General features: G+C 49.4%; 1 protein-coding gene across 1 annotated transcript; it reads right to left on the minus strand.

Annotated features, from left to right (window-relative positions):
• Positions 1–5,107: 5,107 nt before the first annotated feature.
• On the minus strand, positions 5,108–18,437 carry B3GNT9 (UDP-GlcNAc:betaGal beta-1,3-N-acetylglucosaminyltransferase 9). Its single transcript, XM_054198208.1, is given in 3 exon segments — positions 5,108–8,557; positions 18,008–18,053; positions 18,056–18,437. Coding segments are annotated over 3 exon segments (1,404 nt in total). The 5' UTR covers positions 18,102–18,437; the 3' UTR covers positions 5,108–7,245.
• Positions 18,438–20,291: the final 1,854 nt, after the last annotated feature.

The raw sequence follows: 20,291 nt of genomic DNA on the forward strand, positions 1-20,291 counted from the left end.
AACATGACAGCAATCCTGCTAATAATTTGCATTAATTGGAATTAATCCTTTTCTAATAAAGGCCCCGGATTAGGTGCAGGAGGAGACAGTTTGAGTAGTGGCTCCGCAGATGCTACCAATATCCTGCTCTGAAGCATGTTCAGGAGATCCTTCAGCAGTGAGAGGTGAGGACCGCTGCTGTAGCATGCACCTCGAGGCTTAGGACAGGATGGCAGCGGCAGCAGCTGAGCAAAGGTATTTAACAACTTCAGCGGTTCCCATCTTCACTGTAACACACTGGTGGGTCCAAGTGACTAAAACAGTGTAGGTAATGAAATGTGCTCTTTTAGCAGCCCAGATACGTCTCTAGGTCAGTCCCTTCGTCTTGAAAAGTTCCTCTGTAACAGCCAAAAATTAAAGGCAATTTTGCATCTTGGCTGCTGCAGATGGGCTGAGCACAAAGCATTTGACTTCTGAGAGAGGCAGAGCTAGAGAAAAGCACAGGGAGATAATGTGGAGCAGGTCTTCGGGCTTTCCTCGCCCTTCCTTTGTGATTGCAGCTGTTTGTAGCTCGCATCTCTGAGCTGTTTTGATTTATTTGCTGCTATTTGGCCTAAGCCAAGCTGTTCCTATGCTGATGCGTTGGGGGAGCTGGTGTGGAGCCTTCAGGGCTTGCTGGGTTGAAAAGTTTAGGGCTGGGTGGAGGGGACTGATGGCGGTTTTGAATCACCAGAACGAAGAGAGGAAGGAATGCTTGTTTGAAGCGACTGCTGTTCCTCGCAGAGGGGTGCTCAGGGTGCCGCAGTGTGACAGCTCATGCTCTGCTGGGTTAGCTGGGCAGGGTGCGTCACCTTCCCCTCCTGAAGGAACCCAGAGATTTGGGCTTTGTCAGATCCCATCGCCCTTGTTGGAGTTATGTGTGGTTTGATACAGATCCTGCATGTTGCCAACACGTGCGTTGGTGGTCCATCACTTTGGTTCCATATGATAAAGCTGTTTGATACAACGTTAAGTACAACTGCATTTTTAATAAAACACATTGTGCATATGATCCCATTTTGATGTGTGCCTTTTTCCTTTGTATAGAAATTAAGAGTTTGTGTGGGTGTCTGCTTAACTCAAATATTGCAGTATTTTCCACGTTATTTCATTTGTTTACACTCAATAAAACTGCCTGTTGTGCCCTTCTTTCTGGAGGTGAAGCTGGCATTTCTTCCCGTATCCTGTAGGCCTGCAAGCAGTCCCTGGGCTCCTGTGGATATTACGGGCAGTGCTGTATAGATCAGTGGTGCTGTGTAATACGAGAACCCTCTCTTCACCAAAATGCAGTTCCTGTCAAGGAAACCCAGTTTTCTGTTGCCAGGAACCATCACGCTTCTAATTCGAAACATATTTTTTTGCCGAAATAGTAATCGGGTGGTGTGTGAGAACTGATTCATGCGCTTATGATCCTTCGCATTCCAGAAGTCCTATCAAATTTGTTTTAAACAAGATCTTCCCTGCGGCTCAGCGTTACAGCGAGATGGTGATTCATCGTCGTTGGGACTGGCTGGAGGTGAGGCTCCAGCTGGCGCCTTCCAAAGGGAAACCGAAGGTGTTGGTGCCCACTTCACATCGACTGTCGGTGTGTTGGTAGAGCCCGTTAGTCACTTGACAGCTCTGCTCAGCAGAACTTCTGCTCGGCTTTGGGTTTGATGGCTCCAAGCGTGTGTAAGAGGAAGTCTGCATGTGTGTGAAGCCGTGCGGCTATTAATTTGAAAGAAATGTTATGTCCAAGCTGTAGCTGTTTGTTTGTTCTGGAGTATTCGGCTGAGGACCGAGACGTCTGATACGGTAGGATTCCACGTGGGCTGGTTCTTGGAGTTCAGAATAATTTTTGGTGTGGGGATGCTAGAACATCTCTTCTGTGCTAGCTCTGCAGATAACAATTGTTCCATCCCAACTTTTGCCCCATAAACGTCTTGTGTTTTACCTCCTTTATCTTGATTACACCGACGCTCTCCTCTGGCCGATCCTGTCAGGCACAACCTGACACAGCACGTGTAGCTAAATAAATATGTCACTGTCTTTTGGGGGGTTAATTGAATACAAATTAGTTCTGGTTGGTGCTTCTTGTCCCTGCTTACTGCAGGGGGGTTGGACTAGGTGACCTTTAAAGGTCCCTTCCAACCCAACACGTTCGATTATTCTCATGTAAGGTGTGGCCCAGGATGTTTCAGAGATCAGGTAAGGTTGAAGCAAAATAAGGGGAAATTAAACACGGAGCCAACTGAAGATGTAACTCATGAGCATTAGCATGAGATTGGGAGTTAATGAAGTAGGGGGCTTTGTTCCAGGCCAGGGTATAACCAGTTCACCCAGTGAAAATCACCTACAAAGGGATTCGGTTTTGCCAGGGGTGTGTGCGTTACCTGGAGGGTTCAGGTTGAATTTCCCATTATTGAAATACCGTGTTCTCTACCTGTGTGAATATTAGCTGTAACTAATAAAGCCGCTGTTTAAATGTTTTATCTCCCAAATCCTATATGCAAGGCTTTTGTTTTGTTTGTGGGGACATGTATCTTTGCTGCAGGCAAAATCATTCCTTTTCATAATCCGGGAACGCTGACCACTTGAAACAGCGGGAAGGGGAAGCCGGAGTTTGTGGAGTCGGTCATTTACTGCGGTGTGAGTTACCCTTATAACAGTAACTTCTGTTCTGCACTGGACTGTAATGCTTTAACGTAACCTTTTCTCTTTCATACCCTAATTAATTCCCCTTGAAATGTTACTAGTTTGGTGATTTTTAAAGTACTGCAGATTGCAGTTTTGGAAGCTGGTTTTAAATGCCTTACTGTTTCACACCTACACTACATATTCCACTTAGCGTGTAAGTTTCGTTCCAGCATTAATATCCTTCTGAGACATTCATTTTAAATACCAATTGCCGAAAAAAAGCCCTGCATCGTTATGCAGTGTGCAGTTTAATCAACTAAATACTCAGAACAGCCTGAATCACTGTATTCCCTTTTTCACCTCTGCTGGTCTCTCTTAGAAAAACGGAACCCCTGAAATCCCGAGTTTGCCCAGTTCCTTGTTGGGTCGCACCTGGAAATACGGAGGCTGCTGAGATTGTTTTTCTTTTCTCTTGCTTCTGTGGCCACAGTGAGCGTTTTGTCTTAATATCATGGCTTTATTCCCACTCAGCACCCTGGGGCCAAGGCAATCACTGCCGACCAGTATTACTTTATGGTTTTTCCCTGGTCTTGGCACTGGGAGGAGGGAGAGGAGCGGAGCTCCATGACCTCCGTGGATCCATGATCTCCATGAATTGGAGAGCGCTGGGCTGGTCAGGGCTGTGGGATGGGGGAGATGTTTGCTGCTCCTGGAAGGGCTCGGATGCACTCATCCTTTGGGATTTCGTTTCCTCTCATTCCTCAGTATGGTTTTGTTACTGACGATAAGCCTACAAAATCGTGAAAAGCTGGATTTGAAAGCTTTACTGTTTTGTCAAACCTCAATAGAGTTAGCAGTATCGTTAAGGAAACGTGATGGGCTGATTTCCAGGGCTGCCAAGACCTGCGATGGCAGCTGAAGGATGCAGCTCAGGAGCTCAGCCGTTCTCCGCAGCGGGCTTTAGGGTAGAGTTTCTTTTTTTTTTTTTTCCCCCCCCACGCAGTCTGGTGGTCTCCAGGGAATGTTCTCAGTGCCAGTATTTAGTGAGGATTCTCTGAGCCGTTCAGTTATTTTCTACTCTTTGATTTTGCAGTTGGGGTTTGCTTCCGAGAACCTGCTGTAGAAAGATGAATAATTAAACTGCAGGCAGGAAGCACAATATTTTAAAGCTCAGTTGCTTCAGAGCCGTCTTTGGCTTTCTTCTTTATGATGCCTAAGCCAGCGGTGGCCTGACCGAGTGATGGATCTTGGCATTCGCTACCAGTTTATGCGTTCAGAGATGCATTCAGAGGCGCTGAATGTGCGGTTCCAGCCAGCTCTGCTCGTTAGGAGTGACCAAATCTGGCTACTTATGTACAGTAGGAACAAAACTTGACTGTGTGGGGATCCCTGGGATTCAATAAACCCTACTGTACTGTAGTAGCTTCAGATGTTTGCGTCTGTCTTGAGGAAGTCTGCTTGCTTTCCCTCTTCCTGGTGGAACCCGCTTAGGATGTTTTCCTGTTTTCTTTTATCGTCATGGGTTAGTTGTGGGAAAAAAAAATGCCAGGCAAGGCTTTGCAGCAACCCCCCGACTGGTGCATGGCATTAGGCAGTTAGTAAAAGCTGCTCAGGATTTCGCTGTGAAATGGATGGGTTTGGTTTTCTGAGAGGCATCAGAAAGGTCGGTGGAGGGTCCTTCCTGCCAGTTCATACACACGTGGGGTTTTAGGATTTTCTGAAAAGACCCCCGTCTTCTAGGAAACGATCCCCAGCTTGGGTGAAGTTAAAGACTTTTTGCCTGTTGTAGCAGTAAGTGGAATTTAATAAACCGCAGGGGGTGCAGCACTGCTTGCCGGTATTTCCCCGGTGAATTATGGCTTGTATTTTGGGGTCTGTAAACTCCCAGCTCGACTGCAGAAGCAAATGGAAACTTTTAAAAACCAGGTCAAACAGGCCGTGCAGCAGAGGCTGGAGAACAAAAGCAGATGTGTCTTTCATTAATAGACACCACATTTAGTATTCATTGGATAAAAGAAACGAGCTATTCTATAGACTAAAGCAACAGAGTAAGCAGTTTGCTCCGGTTCTGTTTCTGCCAGCTGTCAGGGTACGTGCTGGCACAGGTGGATGTCGAACGACAACTTTGATCTGGGACAAAATGCACTCATTAACGCTGTATTGTGGGTAGATTGCAGATCTGAAGACTTTCTAGAAGGAGGAGCCAATTATGCATCTCCAAGCTTAAAAGGGAAGATCTTAATGAGGACTGCTGAACCTGCCTAGCTGCCTTGCAGGAAATGATAAGGTAAGTCGTGTTTATTTTTCTGTCATTATCATTGAATTAAGTCCAGCATAAGGAAAGATTTACCAAGTTATCTAAAAGAATGAATAATGTATTTTTCATGTTGCTGTCTTGATGAAAAATACATGTGGTGGTAGTCTTATGACGTGAGTGCAGACGTACTTGACAGACTCACTCTGACAACTAGAGGCACGTCAGCATGCTGTCTTTTAATGATGCTATAAATAATTTCCCAAACTGTAAACTAATCACCGGTAATACATTTCTGTACGAGCCCATAAATACATAAATATCACACGTGGCAGCAGACGGGGGCGTGATTGCCTTTCTCCCACCAGCAAGGCGCTGCTTATTTCCACACCCTACGGAGCTCTGTGTAGAGCTCATGTGAGCACTTTGTGTTTCAGGATTGCATCCTCAAAATACCCCAAATCAACGTGTGGTCTCTTGGGTTCTATAGAGCTGACATTTCCTTGGAAATACATTATTGTAAGGCTTAAACTGTTACAATGAGGATAGCATGTAAGACTCTTGTTACTAGCCTACCAATAGCTATTACCAGCTTGTTTTCCTCCATGTTGTGCATCGTTAGTACGAGTACTGAGCCCGGACCGTTGCTGGGTGGGAAGAAGGTTATACCCAGGTATGAAATGCAGCTGTGCTGCAGGCTCTGTTTAAGGGAAACTTAAACAGAGTTTAAGTCAAATGTCCAACTTCGGGGACGTTTATGACTGATTGTAGTTTCCTTTGAAGCCGTGTGTATGTGCCCTCCTGAAGAGGGATGGCATCAGGGCTTCTCTGATGGATAGGAGTTTTGTTGAGGGGGCAAAAAATTGCAGAAGAATTAACAAACACGGTATCAGAGGTGAATTCAAGCTTTTTGCCCCATGAATTTTATAGCTTTTTAACCCTGATTTAGAGGAACTCATTTCCTGTTTGATGTCCAATAAAAGGATATTCTTGTACTCTGCTGCCAGAAAAAACAAAATGCTTCAAAGTATTGACTATTCTTTGAAAAACTAAGCAATCCAGTGTTCTTGTCCGATGCTTAAAATACTCAAGAAGTTACAGGCTGACTGAAACTTGGAAAGTCCAACAGAAAGATTGCTTTGTGTTTTTGCTTTCTTGCAATAAATTTAGAATGGCCTTTTATTCTGAAGGCCTTTTGTCTGAAGGCTCCTTTCTCCCTTTACATGGCACCCGCAGCAATGTGAAAAGTCTTGGCTGCTCTTTGCTGTTGAGTATATGCCAGGCAAGAGCACCAAGGCCTATAGAAACCAGTCTAATCCGTTGACAAGTATTCCTTTGGTTTGAAGAAGCTCCCAAATGTGACGCAGGCAGCAGCTCTGTGTGGTTTTACCCTCACAAGTGAAGGCCAAAGGATCTCTCCGGATGCAAACCTTCTGAAGATCTGGGTTAGACGATGAGAGAGATCAGATGCAGTTGAATGACTCTGAGTTTTCACTGAGTGCCGCTCAGCATAGCGTAGAGAGCCTGAGCTCGTGGAAGTGCCAAAAACTTGTCCCCTGAGTCCTGAGTGTGTCAATGGAGCAGATATTTGAACCGAGGTGTTGCTATGAATAACAGAAAATCAAGACTCGGGGGGATCAACTCAAAGTTCTTCCTGTCCTTTCTTTAAAGGCCCTTCAGAAGTCAGCCTCTTGCCAGTTATCTACTTACCAGTCCTCTGCTCAACCAGCCGCACCAGCCTCAGCCTCCAGTTTGTGTTCTTGTAGTCCACCTTATCTGCGACATATGGGACCCCATTTCAATAGCTGTTAGTTTTCCTCTTCTTCTTAGGAGGCCTACAGAAAGCCAACCAAGCAGTGGTGATACGAGTTGAGCGTGCGCTAAGGTGTCTTTGATTTCCTTTACACTAGTTACTGTAGTTTGCTCATTTCTCAATGAGTCTGAGTCAAGGTACCAAGTTGATAACGATCCTGGGGGCTCCTTGGCATTGTCTCTTACCCTCTATCTTCTTTCATTTCTCATGTTTCTAACCATGCTGAACAGTCTCCAAAGATTGCGTTTGCAATGTGCTTTTACACATTGGCCCACTAAGCACTACTATAATTCTAATAAATAATAATAAATTAAAGATACTGTTATGATTATTTGGACTCGTTAATGGAGAAGGACCTACACGGTATGTGTGTGCAAATGTGGAATTTTGGCAAATTCCTGCAATAGTTCATCATCTTCTCTTAACATTGTAAATAAGGTGTCCTAAAATACTCTACTTCTAAAGTCGATTCATCTGGTTGCAACAGTTCAGGGTTCCCTTTCTCAGATGGTTTTCTATGTGTTTCTGCCGCCATCTGCCTGCATTATCTGAGAGGTGATGCTTGTGGTGTTATTTGAGCTTTCATTTTCCATTGGAAAGGCTTCTTCACTTGCTTCTTCTGAGTACAGGAAAGACGTGGGCTGTGGAGCAGGTTCCACATTAGCCAGATCTCAGCAACTTTCAGACTGTGAACTACCATGAGATCTTTGTAAAAACAGGGGTCAAATGTCTGTAGGTGTGGGGCAGCAGAAGGCTTGACGATGCCAAAGGTCTTGAATCCTTCATGCAAAATGGGTTTGAGGTTGATTCTCTGTAAGCACATGCCCAAAAAGACATCGTCGATGGGGAAGAGTTCCACCTCTCTGCAAGCCCTGGAGAGTTTCTTCATGGTGCGGCTGGACAGCAAAAACCCTCCTCCTCCTGCGTAGGCTGGATAGATGCTTAGTCCGTACATGGTCTCTGGGATATAGTATTTGCTCTTCTGGACACGGATAGGGCGGGCGTTGTAGATGATGTCCCCAACAAAGAGGTCCTCAGTGGGGTCGTGTCTCTCAAGGAAGTCAACAATGTTCTCGACATTGACAAAAACATCGGCGTCACCTTTAAAAATGAACTTCACGTTGTGGCAGAATTCAGCAGCCCAGTTGAGGAAGTGGATCTCCTTCAGGGTCAGATTGAAGAAAGTGTCCATGAAGTCCCAGAGTAAAATGTCCCGGTATGCCTGGCTCTCCTGATTGACCAGAGTCTCCCATGTTGCCAGCACTGTCCTATTCTTTGGTGTTCCCAAGAGGAACACTCTCTGGATCTGCTCCCCGTTCACCAAACCCTCCCTGCCCCATGTTTTCCGCACAATCTCACGTCTGTCGAAGTCTTCAACTACCGATTTGATGGCAATGAGCAGAAAGGGACCTCCAGGGGTTTTCCTGCATTTCTTGGGCTGGTTAATGAGGAGATTGAAGTTCCTGTTATCCTTGTTTAGGAGATAGCGCTTGAAGTTGAAGGCAGAATCGGTCAATGGAGGTGGAGTTGTAGTTTGGACCCTGTTGTTGGCCGCTTCCGTTCGCCTAACGCTAGGAGTTGCTTGGGGCCTGGGGACCGTTGCCTCTGCTGGCATCGGTCTCCGAGGTGCTCTGGGGGCGGAGAATGTTTTTGGTGTTACTGCCGGCTTCTTCTGTGCCGGCTCCTTGTTTCCTACCGGGACTAAATGCTCCAGCTGGGAGTAGAGTAAAGAGCAGAGTGCTACCAGCAGGAAGAGGGTACAGATCGCATCCCCTTTGAGACGAACTCTCATTGTCTCTGCCGTGTTTCTGGGACCGTTAAAAGCTGTGTTTGAGCAGCCTGGCACCAATGTCCATCTGTAAACAAACAGACGGTGCGTCAGCAATGAGGATTCGGCAACTTTGAAGCATGCAGGCAAGACTAACTGAAACACCATTTAAAAAACTAGCAGCAAAGTGCATTTTACTCATAAAAACACCGAGATGTGTTAAGGAACTGGCCAAAAGGCACATGGGTTGCAAACCTAACGCTGATCCGAGTGCTCCGGCTCTGTGACTTGGTTCGTTAAGTCACCAAGAATTCATCCATCGTCCTGAAAACCACTCCCGAAACACAACGTGGAATCAGCCCTCCCGCCCACATCCCCCTCTGCCAAACACGTTTTACCATTTCAGAGATTTCCCTGCCTTGGGGTAAAACAAGGTGGAAAATGAACGATGCCGTTCTTCCGTAAATCATTAGAGTTTTTTAATTTTTTTTTTTTTCCTAACTTGGTAACTGTTTCTTGCTGCTTTTACTCTTTTTGAGTCGCAACAGGGAAGCTCAGAGCTGGCTGGCGGAGGGCAGAATCTGCAGCGTGTGGCTGGCGTTTCCCTGCACCCGGAGCCAGCTCTCCTAAACCAGTTGTGATTTGTGCCTTCAAAATGAATACATTCAGCACACACTTGAATGCACATAGGGCCTTTTTGCTGCCAGTAATCTTCATAAAATATTAAGCCATTGTAAATAACTTCCATTAATAAGGTTGGGAGGGGCATGGGTGTTTTGCCTCTGCCAGCTCGCCCTAACTGGGAAGCAAGAGGTGGGCAAATAAATCCCAGTACGCAGAAGCAAGGCAGAGCCTGGTGTTAGGAGTGTTTTATTCAAAGCGTGAGAGATGAAGCTGCCTTTTGACATACAAAGTTTGATTCTCACTTACGCTTTTCCCGGAGATCTTCTGTCTCATTCGATCAGTTCTTCAACTGCAAGAAAAATAATAAGAATAAAATGCAAGAGTAGCAGGAAGGCAGAAAGCCACGTGTAACTGGGGTTCAGGGAAAGAGCTGGTCAAGGGTCTGTAGCTGCGGCAAAGGCAGCTCCTCTCATCACCACCGTTTCCCACAGCAGGGAAGGGAGGGGACCCGGCAGCCGTTGCAGGCTCCCGGGGAAGGCAGGCGCCAGTCGTGCTCCCTACAGTCGTTAGCAGGGAGCACGTTCCTGAAAGTTTAGCTCTACCCCAAAATTTTCCCACGAGTGCTCATAATTATTCTTGAATAACCCACTGATAATCTTTTATGTTCATATGCAGTTTACAGCTCCATCTTGCCTGTGCTGTATTGCTGTATTTAATGCAGTTGTCTATGTCTTGAATTAGCCAACATCATCTTCTCCAAACGCTTCTTGACCCAAAGCTGCCTGGTTGAACAGAATCCTGCCTTCGCTTAAGGAGCCCTCCTTACTGAGCACCGAAAAGGGTGGAGGAGCCAGGGTTTGCCGTTTCCTACACAATTTATTCCTGCAACTCACCGTTTTTCAGTATTCCTAGCCAATGGAGCACACAGATGGCCGCTCAGCCTCCAGTCGAGCCCTGCAGCCACCTCAAACTGCCTCAAACATCTAATGGGGCGGCAAAGTGCTTGGTAAGAATATTGTTATTTGGCATGATTATCACCTAAAACAGGACCCTGTTTAGCCTGGTGACATTCAATTCTAGCAAACCTTCTTTCGCTGTCATGGATTGTATCACCTGCTAATTGTTCACGAACCATCAATTTTGTGTTGGCCATAACGTTCTCTTTTTGAAGCTCAAAATTAGACCGATGAGTCTGTAATTACGAAGTACAAAAATAGTGGCACAGCGTTGCCTCCAGACCCTGTGGGATCTAGGCAATGTTTCAAGACCTATGAGAAAGCAAAATTAATAAATCAATTGATTTCTTGGTCGGCCCCTTTAAAATTCTTGAGGCACGTTGCTCGGGCCTCACAATTTCTAAATAGTCTGCTGTTTCATTACTGGTTAACTGCATCTCCAAGTTACTGCTGAAACGGAGAGTATTTCATCACCATATGGTATCAGCTATCTTTTTCCCAAGTGCAGCTCCAAAATATTTACTGACCTCCTCCTGCTTTGGCTCCAGTATTACTGAAATCTTTATTTTAGCAAATGGCTTATCTGTGCCTTGCTGTAAGGCTCTTTGTGTTCCCAGGGGCTTGAAAATCACTTCCTCCTTGTCCCGATGACCAGGATTTTTTTCTCAGGCTGCCTTTCTTGCTGTTTTCTGGCCTCTAAGAGAGGTTTCTGGGGTTTTCTCCATTTCTTGGCTTTTTTTTTTTTACTGTACCTTTCACTTCTCGGCTAGGCAGATGTTTTAACCGGCGTACCTTTGATATTAGCAGCAGGATTGTAGAGTTTTCTCTGATCTCTTATAAATTGGTGTTAAAATGCTGATAATAATCAGAAGCTGTTTTCTGTTGACGTTCTTTCTGCCGCGTGACTTGGCTCATAACTATTTTCAGCCTGGTGAAGCACTCCCTGCTAATGCATGTAGGATGTTACTCCGCGTTTTACGTCCGTCGTGTGCGAGCTACCCTTGGCGCGTCCGGATTGCGATGCTCTGCAGCAACCCTGCTGTCTTCCCGTTTTGTGCTAAACCATCCTTTATCTGTTGAGACGTGGTTCCCAGCAGGCTTTCCCTCACGTTGCCTTCAATAATCTTCCAGAAGGTCCAGGGGTATGAAGGGATGGTCCCACTACACCCAGGACACACCACCGAAGGAGAAAGGGTCTGTCCCTCTTCTGCCCATCGCAAGCAGTGATGGTTGCTACCTAAAATACCTAAAATAGGGACCTTGTCTCAAAAAGCTCACAAGAACTAAAATTGAGGCATTTTCACTCCTTCTGTTGCGATGGGAGAAGCTTTATTGAGGTGCACGTGGGCTTCTGGTGGGGTGAATCCTGATAGCGTTGGGATGTTTTCTCTCCACTCAAGCTCTTTGTAAAGTCTCATCACTTGCCTCACTGTAATAATTTTTATTTTTTTTTCCCTTTTCTATGCAAAAGTTTGATCTTATTTCAGCTGCCAGGCTCCAGATGGTAATTAAGGAGCTGGATGAAAGTCCTGGCTCTTTCCTGTGTTTAATTTCATCGGAGAGGGTTTGGAATAAAATGTATGTGTCATGAAACTCGTAATTTCCATGACTTAAAGATTTACCCAGCATCTCAGAATCTGGCAATAAGTGCCCTTGAAAAAGCCAAGAAAAACCCTGAATTGTTACAAGTCTGGGCCGATAGCCCAGATTTTCCTCTGTGTTTTCATTTATTGAAAGAAAAGAATCCGAAATAGCGGTTTTCATGCTGAAATAAAACAGTTCAGTGCTGAATATAGACATCTAGTTTTCAAAAGAAGTTGCCAGTCCTTGAAGTGAATCCCTGATCGAATTACATGGATTTTCCAGTCTTTGTTGAATATTTCCTTCTTTTGCAGGAAATACCCTCGACTGTTACACAGGTGGAAGCTCTACCCATGGATGTCAATGTGGGAAAAGCTGTCCTGTCCTGAATTCAGCAGGACTGATGATTCTGGCAGACGATCCATTATGTCCTAAAGCCAAAAAGATTATTCATCCACCTCAACACCAGGAGGACAAAAAAAAAAAAAAAAAAAAAAACTTACAGGGCTATTAAATTGGTCAGAAAATATTTGATGCCAAACAAAAGAGATGTGAGCACAGCAGAGCGTTTCTCGGCACAGCCTCTCGCTGCGTGTCCCCATCCAAGGCGGATGCGCCTCTTCTCCGTATGCTGCCTTGGGGGATCTCCATCCAACTTGTGAAACAGAGCCGGGGTTATCAAACCGCTGCATCACTCGGTGCCTCAGGGAATGGGGGCTTTGCTGCCAGGGATGCCTCCCATGTCCTCCAAGCTTGGAGAAATAGGCAGTTGTCCCTCTTTGTATCGGCTGCCTGAGGATGGGATCTGTAGTCCAGCTCCAGCGGGTGTGAATCATAGGATGGTCTGGGTTGGAAGGGACCTTAAAGCCCACCCAGTGCCACCCCCTGCCCTGGGCAGGGACACCTCCCACCACACCACGTTGCTCCAAGCCCCATCCAGCCTGGCCTTGAACACCTCCAGGGATGGGGCAGCCACAGCTTCTCTGGGCAACCTGGGCCAGGGGCTCACCACCCTCACAGCAAACAATTTCTTCCCAATATCTCAGCTAAATCTCCCCTCTTCCAGTTTAAACCCCTTCCCCCTCGTCCCATGGCTCCCCTCCCTGCTCCAGAGTCCCTCCCCAGCTTTCCTGGAGCCCCTTTAGGGCCTGGCAGGGGCTGGAAGGTCTCCCCGGAGCCTTCTCTTCTCCAGGCTGAACCCCCCCAGCTCTCTCAGCCTGTCCTCCCAGCAGAGGGGCTCCAGCCCTCCCAGCATCTCCGGGGCCTCCTCTGGCCCCATTCCAACAGCTCCGTGTCCTTCTCGCGGTGAGGGCTGGGAAGGGGACGGTGCAGTTTGCCCCAGCAGTGGGATGAGGCGGGTGGGAGGGCTGAGCTGGGCTGTAGGCAGAGGCTGAAAGGTCTCATATCCATGAGGTGGGAACATGGAGAGCACATACATAGGGAACATGCTGGAAGGACCAAGGGGGCCACAGCCTGTGTGTTCCAAGAGGCAACAAAATGCCTGAAAGTTGGAAGTGGCCAGAGCTGGGTATGGCGTGTGCTGGTGAGTGTCCAGGCAGGAATCTGACCCATGCTGTTGCACGCTCGGGCAGAGGGCCCAGTCCTCCGCCTGGTTTTCATTTATTTGAGAGGAGGACTCTGAAACATGGCCAAGGAGTGCTGCAATAAAAGCAGTTAAATGATGATTTTAAATAAAAAAAAAAAAAAAAAGTTGCTAGTCCTTCGTTCCCAGTTGAATGACACGAAGCCTTGAACTAATCCTGGAAATCTCCTTCTTTTGCAGCAGCCGTCACATTTCCATCACTTGGCACTTCTGCTCACGTGGGCCCAGGCGGGAAAAAGCTTCTGGATCCTGTCCCTGAGTTCAGTCAAGAAGCCTTGGTGATTCTGGTGTGTTGCGTTGTGCCTTGAAGAGTGGTTATTCAACCTGCCCAGCCTCGGGAAAAGCAGCGGCGATAGCCAGGGAAGCTGAAAACGTGGTACGCTGAGCGAGAAGGTACAACGCACAGCGGCGAGCTCTGCTGCACGCTTGTCCCAGCCCGCCTCACGGGACCACCCGTCCCCACCGAGCGCAGCTGCGGGTTGTCCCCGGATCAGCTTGCTGCCCTGCCACCTGCCAAGCGTTTTCGGCTCCCTGCCAGCTCCTGAAGCCGGAGTGGGCACTGGTAGGTTTGGGTTGTGCAGTGGAGGGGCTGCGTACGTCGTGTGGGCCATGCAATACACGGGGCTGCGGTTGCTGATGGAGAAGTCTTATTTGCTTCGCTGTAAAATGAGGTAAAGAAAGTGTTGGAGATCCAGCACTGGTGGGTTCAAGGAATTTTTTTGCAATACCCAGGGGAACTTGGAATATTCTGGGTGGTGGGGGTGATTTATAGAATCACAGAATGGTTTGGGTTGGAAGGGGCCTTAAAGATCATCCAGTTTCAACGCCCCCTGCCCTGGGCAGGGACACCTCGCACCAGACCAGGTTGGTCAAAGCCCCTTTGAAGCAATGCTTGAGGTTTTTGGATAATTGTTGTCATTTCACGTGGGTTGAATGTATTTCACGAGAACAAAGTCAGGCTGTAACACCCAGCACTGGAAGCTGAGCCCCGGGCCCTGGCTTGCCATAAGGGAGATCTGCACACATGTCCTTCTCCTGCCTCATTTCCAGCAGTTTTTCCATCCTTTTTTCCATCCTGGTTCACTCAACAAGAACAAGTCAAGCTCCCAGGCCCCTCTTCACCTTGTGCTGCTGTTCCTCTGCCACCTCCTCCTACCATTCAAGAACCCACCAAGAACAGTAATAGCAAACCCTAGGCCCATCCTGCAGCTGAGACTCTGGAAAACAGAGACGCGTGTGGCTTAGCTTCATCCCACCAGCCCAGGATGCTGACAGCAAGAAGCCTGCACCGTCTGAAGCTCTGGTGACTACGTTTTCCTACCAGCTCTCGCTTGGTGCCATCCTCCCGAGCCCCCGAGAGAGTGTTTGACTTCTGCGTCCCCACCAGTTGAATTTCAACGCGCCGCTGGACACGCGAACGCGAGGAGCGCTCTGTTTCACAGGAGGGTTACTTCTTCCACTCTCTTTGAGCCACGCTGGGCTGCCATCCTTCTCTTGCCCTTGTACAGAAACCTGAAGTGAAGCGCTAAGGCAAAGGTTTCAAAATCTCGGCGGCGTTCTCTCAGTTTGGGTCTCCTGCAGGCAAAAACCTTATTTTGCAGCGTGTGAGCGTCTGGGCTCTTTGGGGTGCCCACAGGGAAATGTGGCAGCTTCCAGCACTGGGTTTGTTCCGCTCCATGTGCAAAAACTTGCACAAAACAACTCAGGTTTAACAGTTTTGAGCTGTTTTTGAAATGTTTAAAGGGGAAAAATACCTCTGTACGTTAGAGCAGGGGAAGAAGCCCTCTTGCGTTTCTGTGTTTGGGTGTCATGTAATGGGTTTTATTCCTGCGTGGTTTCCTTTTTTGGGTTGGTTTGTTTGTTTGTTTTCTGGGGGTTTTTTCCCCTCCCTCCAGGCAAAGTCAATAACCTCATCCACGCCGGTGCTTTGAGTGGCTTTGGTGCCGGCCAACTTCTCCCTGCGCTACAGGGTGTTTGTGAGGAGCTCGCGTTTGGAGCTATGGCGTTACAGAGCGATGCTGAACGATTTGATCTTCCTGACTAGCAGACAGGGCAGGCCGAAACACAAGAGGCGCCCTTCGACACGCTGGTTACTGCAAAGCCCTAGAAAAATGAAGTAACCAAAACAATCGCTAAGCTGCCTTACCAGAAAAGAGCCCATCGCGTTCAGCCGCTTAGAAGTTTTGAAGTCTGTAAACAAACTGAGAATAGGCCGTAGGATTTAATTAGCTGAATGTCTTTACGAAAGCTTTCCCAGGAGTCGGGATCGTGAGCCAGAGCCAAACGAGCACCGTGCAAAGGGGCAGAGGCTCGTGGTGCTCAGCCACGCAGTGCCGCAGTTGCAGCAGCGCACGGCCCCGTGCACAGTGTCACCCGCACAGTGTCACCACTGCCACCACTTGCGTTGCAGCACATGGAGGCAAAAGCTCTGTTGGTTGAAACTCAACTGCCCCTCTGCTCCGCTCTGTGAGACACCCCCCTGCAGTGCTGCCTCCAGCGCTGGGGCACCAACAGCAGAAGGACACGGAGCTGTTGGAGCGGGGCCAGAGGAGGCCCCGGAGATGCTGGGAGGGCTGGAGCCCCTCTGCTGGGAGGACAGGCTGAGAGAGCTGGGGGGGTTCAGCCTGGAGAAGAGAAGACTCCAGGGAGACCTTCCAGTCCCTGCCAGTCCCTAAAGGGGCTCCAGGAAAGCTGGGGAGGGACTCTGGAGCAGGGAGGGGAGCCATGGGACGAGGGGGAATGGTTTTACACTGAAAGAGGGGAGATTTAGGTGAGATCTGAGGCAGAAATTGTTTGCTGTGAGGGTGGTGAGCCCCTGGCCCAGGTTGCCCAGAGAAGCTGTGGCTGCCCCATCCCTGGAGGGGTTCAAGGCCAGGCTGGACGGGGCTTGGAGCAACGTGGTGTGGTGGGAGGTGTCCCTGGCCAGGGCAGGGGGTGGCACTGGGTGGGCTTTAAGGTCCCTTCCAACCCAAACCATTCCATGATTCTATGATAAAAATGCAGACCTCACTCCAAAGACTCCTTTCAACTTTCCTGTCGGTGACACTTTTCAGGCCAGTGCAAACGCATGGATGAGATCCATGCTGTTACAAGACAGGGTGCCTTATTTATCTCTCTCTGCTTGCCCCAGCCCTGCAATACGTGGTTTCATCACCCTCCCAGCTGGCTGGTCCCCTTTCATTCCAGCCTCTCCTGTCGGCGCTGCCAGCCCTGAATGGCTGCTGATGCAGAGAACCCGCAGAGCCGGCGATGGATGCCAAGGTGTCAGCCCCGACGGCCCTGGCCGCCCGCACCGCCGTCCCCACGGCCTCCGGGGAAGACTGGCTGCTTGCGCCGCTCCTCCCGTCGCCCGGCGGACCCGCTGGTGAGCGGCTTGTGTACATGTGGCGAGATGACAGTACTCTAATTAAAACAGTGAGCTGCAAAATGTATCCGAAAGGTTTTCCTTCCCACCTAGCCCCTGCTCGCATACTGGGCAATGAAGGACACAGCAAGTTGCACTGGGAGTTGTTTCCATAAAGAAAAAAGAGATAACGAGGCATCCCTAAAAAAGCCCTGCCGCATTTTAGCCATGCGGGGTGTTTTCCCCGGCCAGGAGCAGGACATGCCATCGCGGCAGAGCCAGTGCAGGACTGCCCTGCTGCCCGGCACACCATGGCTGGCCCCGAAAAACGGGGAGAACTCGCAGCTCCTCCGAATCGCAGCAGCACGTCTCGGACGAGAGCGTTCGGCTGCCCACAAGGCAGGAGAAGGTAAGGCCCAATTATCTCGCGCGGACTTAGCAGCCTTGAGAGGTGCTTTCCGAAATCCAGGCGCAGGCTTGCCCCGTAGGTGGTTGGATTTTCAGAATTACGGAGAGCTCGGCAGCTCCGCTCGCAGCCCGAGTGCTGAGGGCAAGGAGCCTGCCTCTCTCTTGCAGATACTAATTACCTCCCTGCCCCAGGAGGAGAAGACAACCTTGCAGGCTCGTGAAGGGGTAAGAAACGGCCCCGCGGAACCCGCCGCCCTCCTCTGCCCAGGCTGCAGTGCTCGCCGCCGGTTCGTCTCCTGGACCCTCTTCCGATCTGACAAATGCTTTGCCTGCTGTGCCCCGCACCCAGCCGCGACGCTGCGTTAGCGTGGAGGGGTTGTCACACCCGGACATCAAGAGGAGGGGGAGCGCGCGCCAACTCGCCCCACTAATTTTGAGGTGGTACCCAAGGCAAAAGTTTATCAGAATCTCCCCGAAAGCCATTTGAAAACGTGATGAGTAACTGGCTGTTTCACTGGAACTGAACTTTTTTTTTTTTTTCTTTATTTCTCTCTTTGTGACATGAGAGAGCTTGAAAATTCCCGTGTTTTGCTGAAGGCGTGCAATAGTGTAGCACGGGGGGAAGATTCATGTCCTGTTGCTGACGAGGAACGGCTTGTAAATGTAACGTGCCACCACTGAAACATGTTCGCGGGCGGGAAGAAACCCTGTCTTGCAGCACTTTAAAGAAGCCCTGAAGTTTCTTCTGTAAAAAATCACCTAAAACATGCAAAGCAAGTTCTTTGGAAAGGAAAGCGTAGGGCAGCCGGAGCGGGGCCGGAGGCTGCGTGGTCGGAGCCTGCAGCCGACTCGGCTGCGTGTTAGCGGTCACGGTGCGGGTCGCTGCGTGGAGCGGCACCGCGAGAGCGACATGGCAAGAAGGGAAGCTGGAGGAAAAGGAGAAGCCGTAAGGACAGCCTGCAATTCCCGCTGCTCGCTGCTCCCCGGCCCGCTCCCATAAAACATTACAGAACAGCTACTTACATCCCATTTGATAGCGCTGATCCCGCGTCCCCTCGGTAAGGCTCGTCAGCGGGCTGCCAAGCAGGCACATCTGGATGCAGTTAGCGTTAGACATTCCTCAGCCTTCCAGCGAAACCCAGGAAACCCTCGCCCAGCGAAGCACCGCCGGGTGGGTCGCCATGCCGAAAGCCAGCGGAGCTGCTCCTCCGCCGGCCGGGGAGGGCCGCGGGGGCGCGAGGCCGGGCTCCCCCCCGCACACGTACCCGCCGGCTGGGGCGAGGGGAAGGAGAAGCCGCGCCGGGGGAAGGAGCCGGGGCCGCTGCCAAGCGCCTGACACGTGGTCGGGGCTGGGGAGCGCGGGTGGGAGCCAGCCCCACGCAGCCCTCGGCCACCCGCGCCCCGGGGAGGGCCTCGAGGGCGCGCGCGGAGCCAGGCCGGGCTCTTCCACCCGTTCGGCTGTTTTACCGGTTAAAAATAACAACCCACAAAAAAGGCTCGTTTGTTTTTTGTGTGTTTTTGGTTTTTTTTTTTTTTGCTGTAATGCTTTTCAACAGGAAACTTACTAATTTTTCTCTTCTTTTTTTTTTTTCTTTTAATTTTTTATTTATAATTTGGCTTTTTCTTTCAATCCCTCAGCCCATGATCATCCGTACCCTGCGGGAGAGAGACAGCACCAAAGTGTCGAGGGCTGAGCGTGGAGCCGGGTTGGGGACTTCCATCAGTTCTGCTGTTTTACTGCTTAAAAATAACCACAAAAGTGTCTTTTTTTTTTTTTTTTTTACTGTAACATTTTTCGATAGGAAACATACTAATTTTTCTGTCTCTTTTTTTACAATTTGGCTTGTGAAATTGTGAAATTTTTATTTTTATTGTTATTTTAAATTCCTTGGGGATTATTTGCTTTATCTCTGCGAAGGCTCGGAATTAGAAATTGAGGTTGGGTTCAGCTCAGAAGGAAAATCCACTTGGGGGTTGGTTTCTTTGTTTCCTAGCCGGGAAGCGGCGGGCGAAGGCGGGTGCCGAGCGGTGCCGAGGCTGAAGATGGATACGAGGGTCCCTCCCAAACCTCCCAAAACACCGAACAAAAGAAAAAAAACCGCCCCCACTTTCTCCCCCCCTCCCCCCCATTTAATTTGAATTACTTCAAAACAAAACATTTTTATTTGGAGCCAAATCTAAAGTGTCGTCGCAGTTGACTTGCCAGCTGACTGATAGCGTTTCCTATGGAAACAACACCCTTTATTCCTCTAACGGAGGCCAAGAGGCTGGGGAGGGCCCTGGCCACGGCCCCTTTATTGGGCAAAGTTTTTCGTTTACAGTGAACTTGTGATAAACCCAGGTTTGGATCCACTCTGTTGTTTTCACAGACACCCAACCGGTTTTTAAACATAATGCAAAAATGTTTTTGTTTGTTAAGTGTCTGCGCTTTTTTGATGTATTTTTAATTTCAGCTCAAATGTTTTTGCTTTATAGAAGCCAACGTCACCGTGAAAAGCTGTCCCAGGGAAGGGCTCCTGCTGAGCAGCCCTCGGGCCCTGCGTTGGGGTGCTCCAGGCTGGGAAAGCTGTTTCTTCCTGATCCGCAGCTGATCAAAAACCTCGGCCGTAAATGTTACTCGGCCTCACGCTTTCCCCGTGCCAACCCAAGGTAGGTTGACCCCGCTCTGCAGCAGCAGTCCCGCGCTGGTTTTCACCCCTCCTCCCAAAGGAGGTGCATGATGGCCGCGGAGGGAGGGGAGCAGCAGAGCCGTGTGTCCGCCTTGGCTCGGAGGGGCTGGCAGCGGAGCGAGGAGGGCTGCTCCCTGAAACCGCCGGGGACTCGCAGCGGGTATTTCCACTGCATTCCCCCACCCAGGTTTTGGGATCCGCTACCCTTTTTGCCTGTTCCCATGGGGTGAGAGTGATAAAAGAGGCTTTCATTGCCAGGGGGTGCCTTTGTGGCTGCCGTGGCTCGGAGAGCCGTGCAGGGACCTTGGGAGGTGCAGGACTTTTTTCCTGATGCTTCCAGTTGGTTGCTGTCTCACCTGTACCCTGTTCCCTGGGGCACCCACGCACAGCCGATTCCTTCATTTCCCTGCCAGCAAAGGTCTGTCCCATGGCATGTCACTCCATCTTACAAGTTTGGGTCAGTTCTCTTGTTGACCCTTACGCGTAGGTCAGCCCCGTTCACATGGGTTGGTGTGTTGGTGCATGGCTTTAAGTGTGCCACGTGCCAAAAGTCCTTCCACCCGCTGCAGGGCAGAGCCCCGCTCCCCGGCACTGTATTCCCGCAGGCATCAGGCCATGGTGGAAAATAAAGAAGGGCT

The sequence above is a fragment of the Rissa tridactyla genome, chromosome 4 (genome assembly GCF_028500815.1).
Source record: "Rissa tridactyla isolate bRisTri1 chromosome 4, bRisTri1.patW.cur.20221130, whole genome shotgun sequence".
Classification (NCBI taxonomy): Eukaryota; Metazoa; Chordata; class Aves; order Charadriiformes; family Laridae; genus Rissa; species Rissa tridactyla.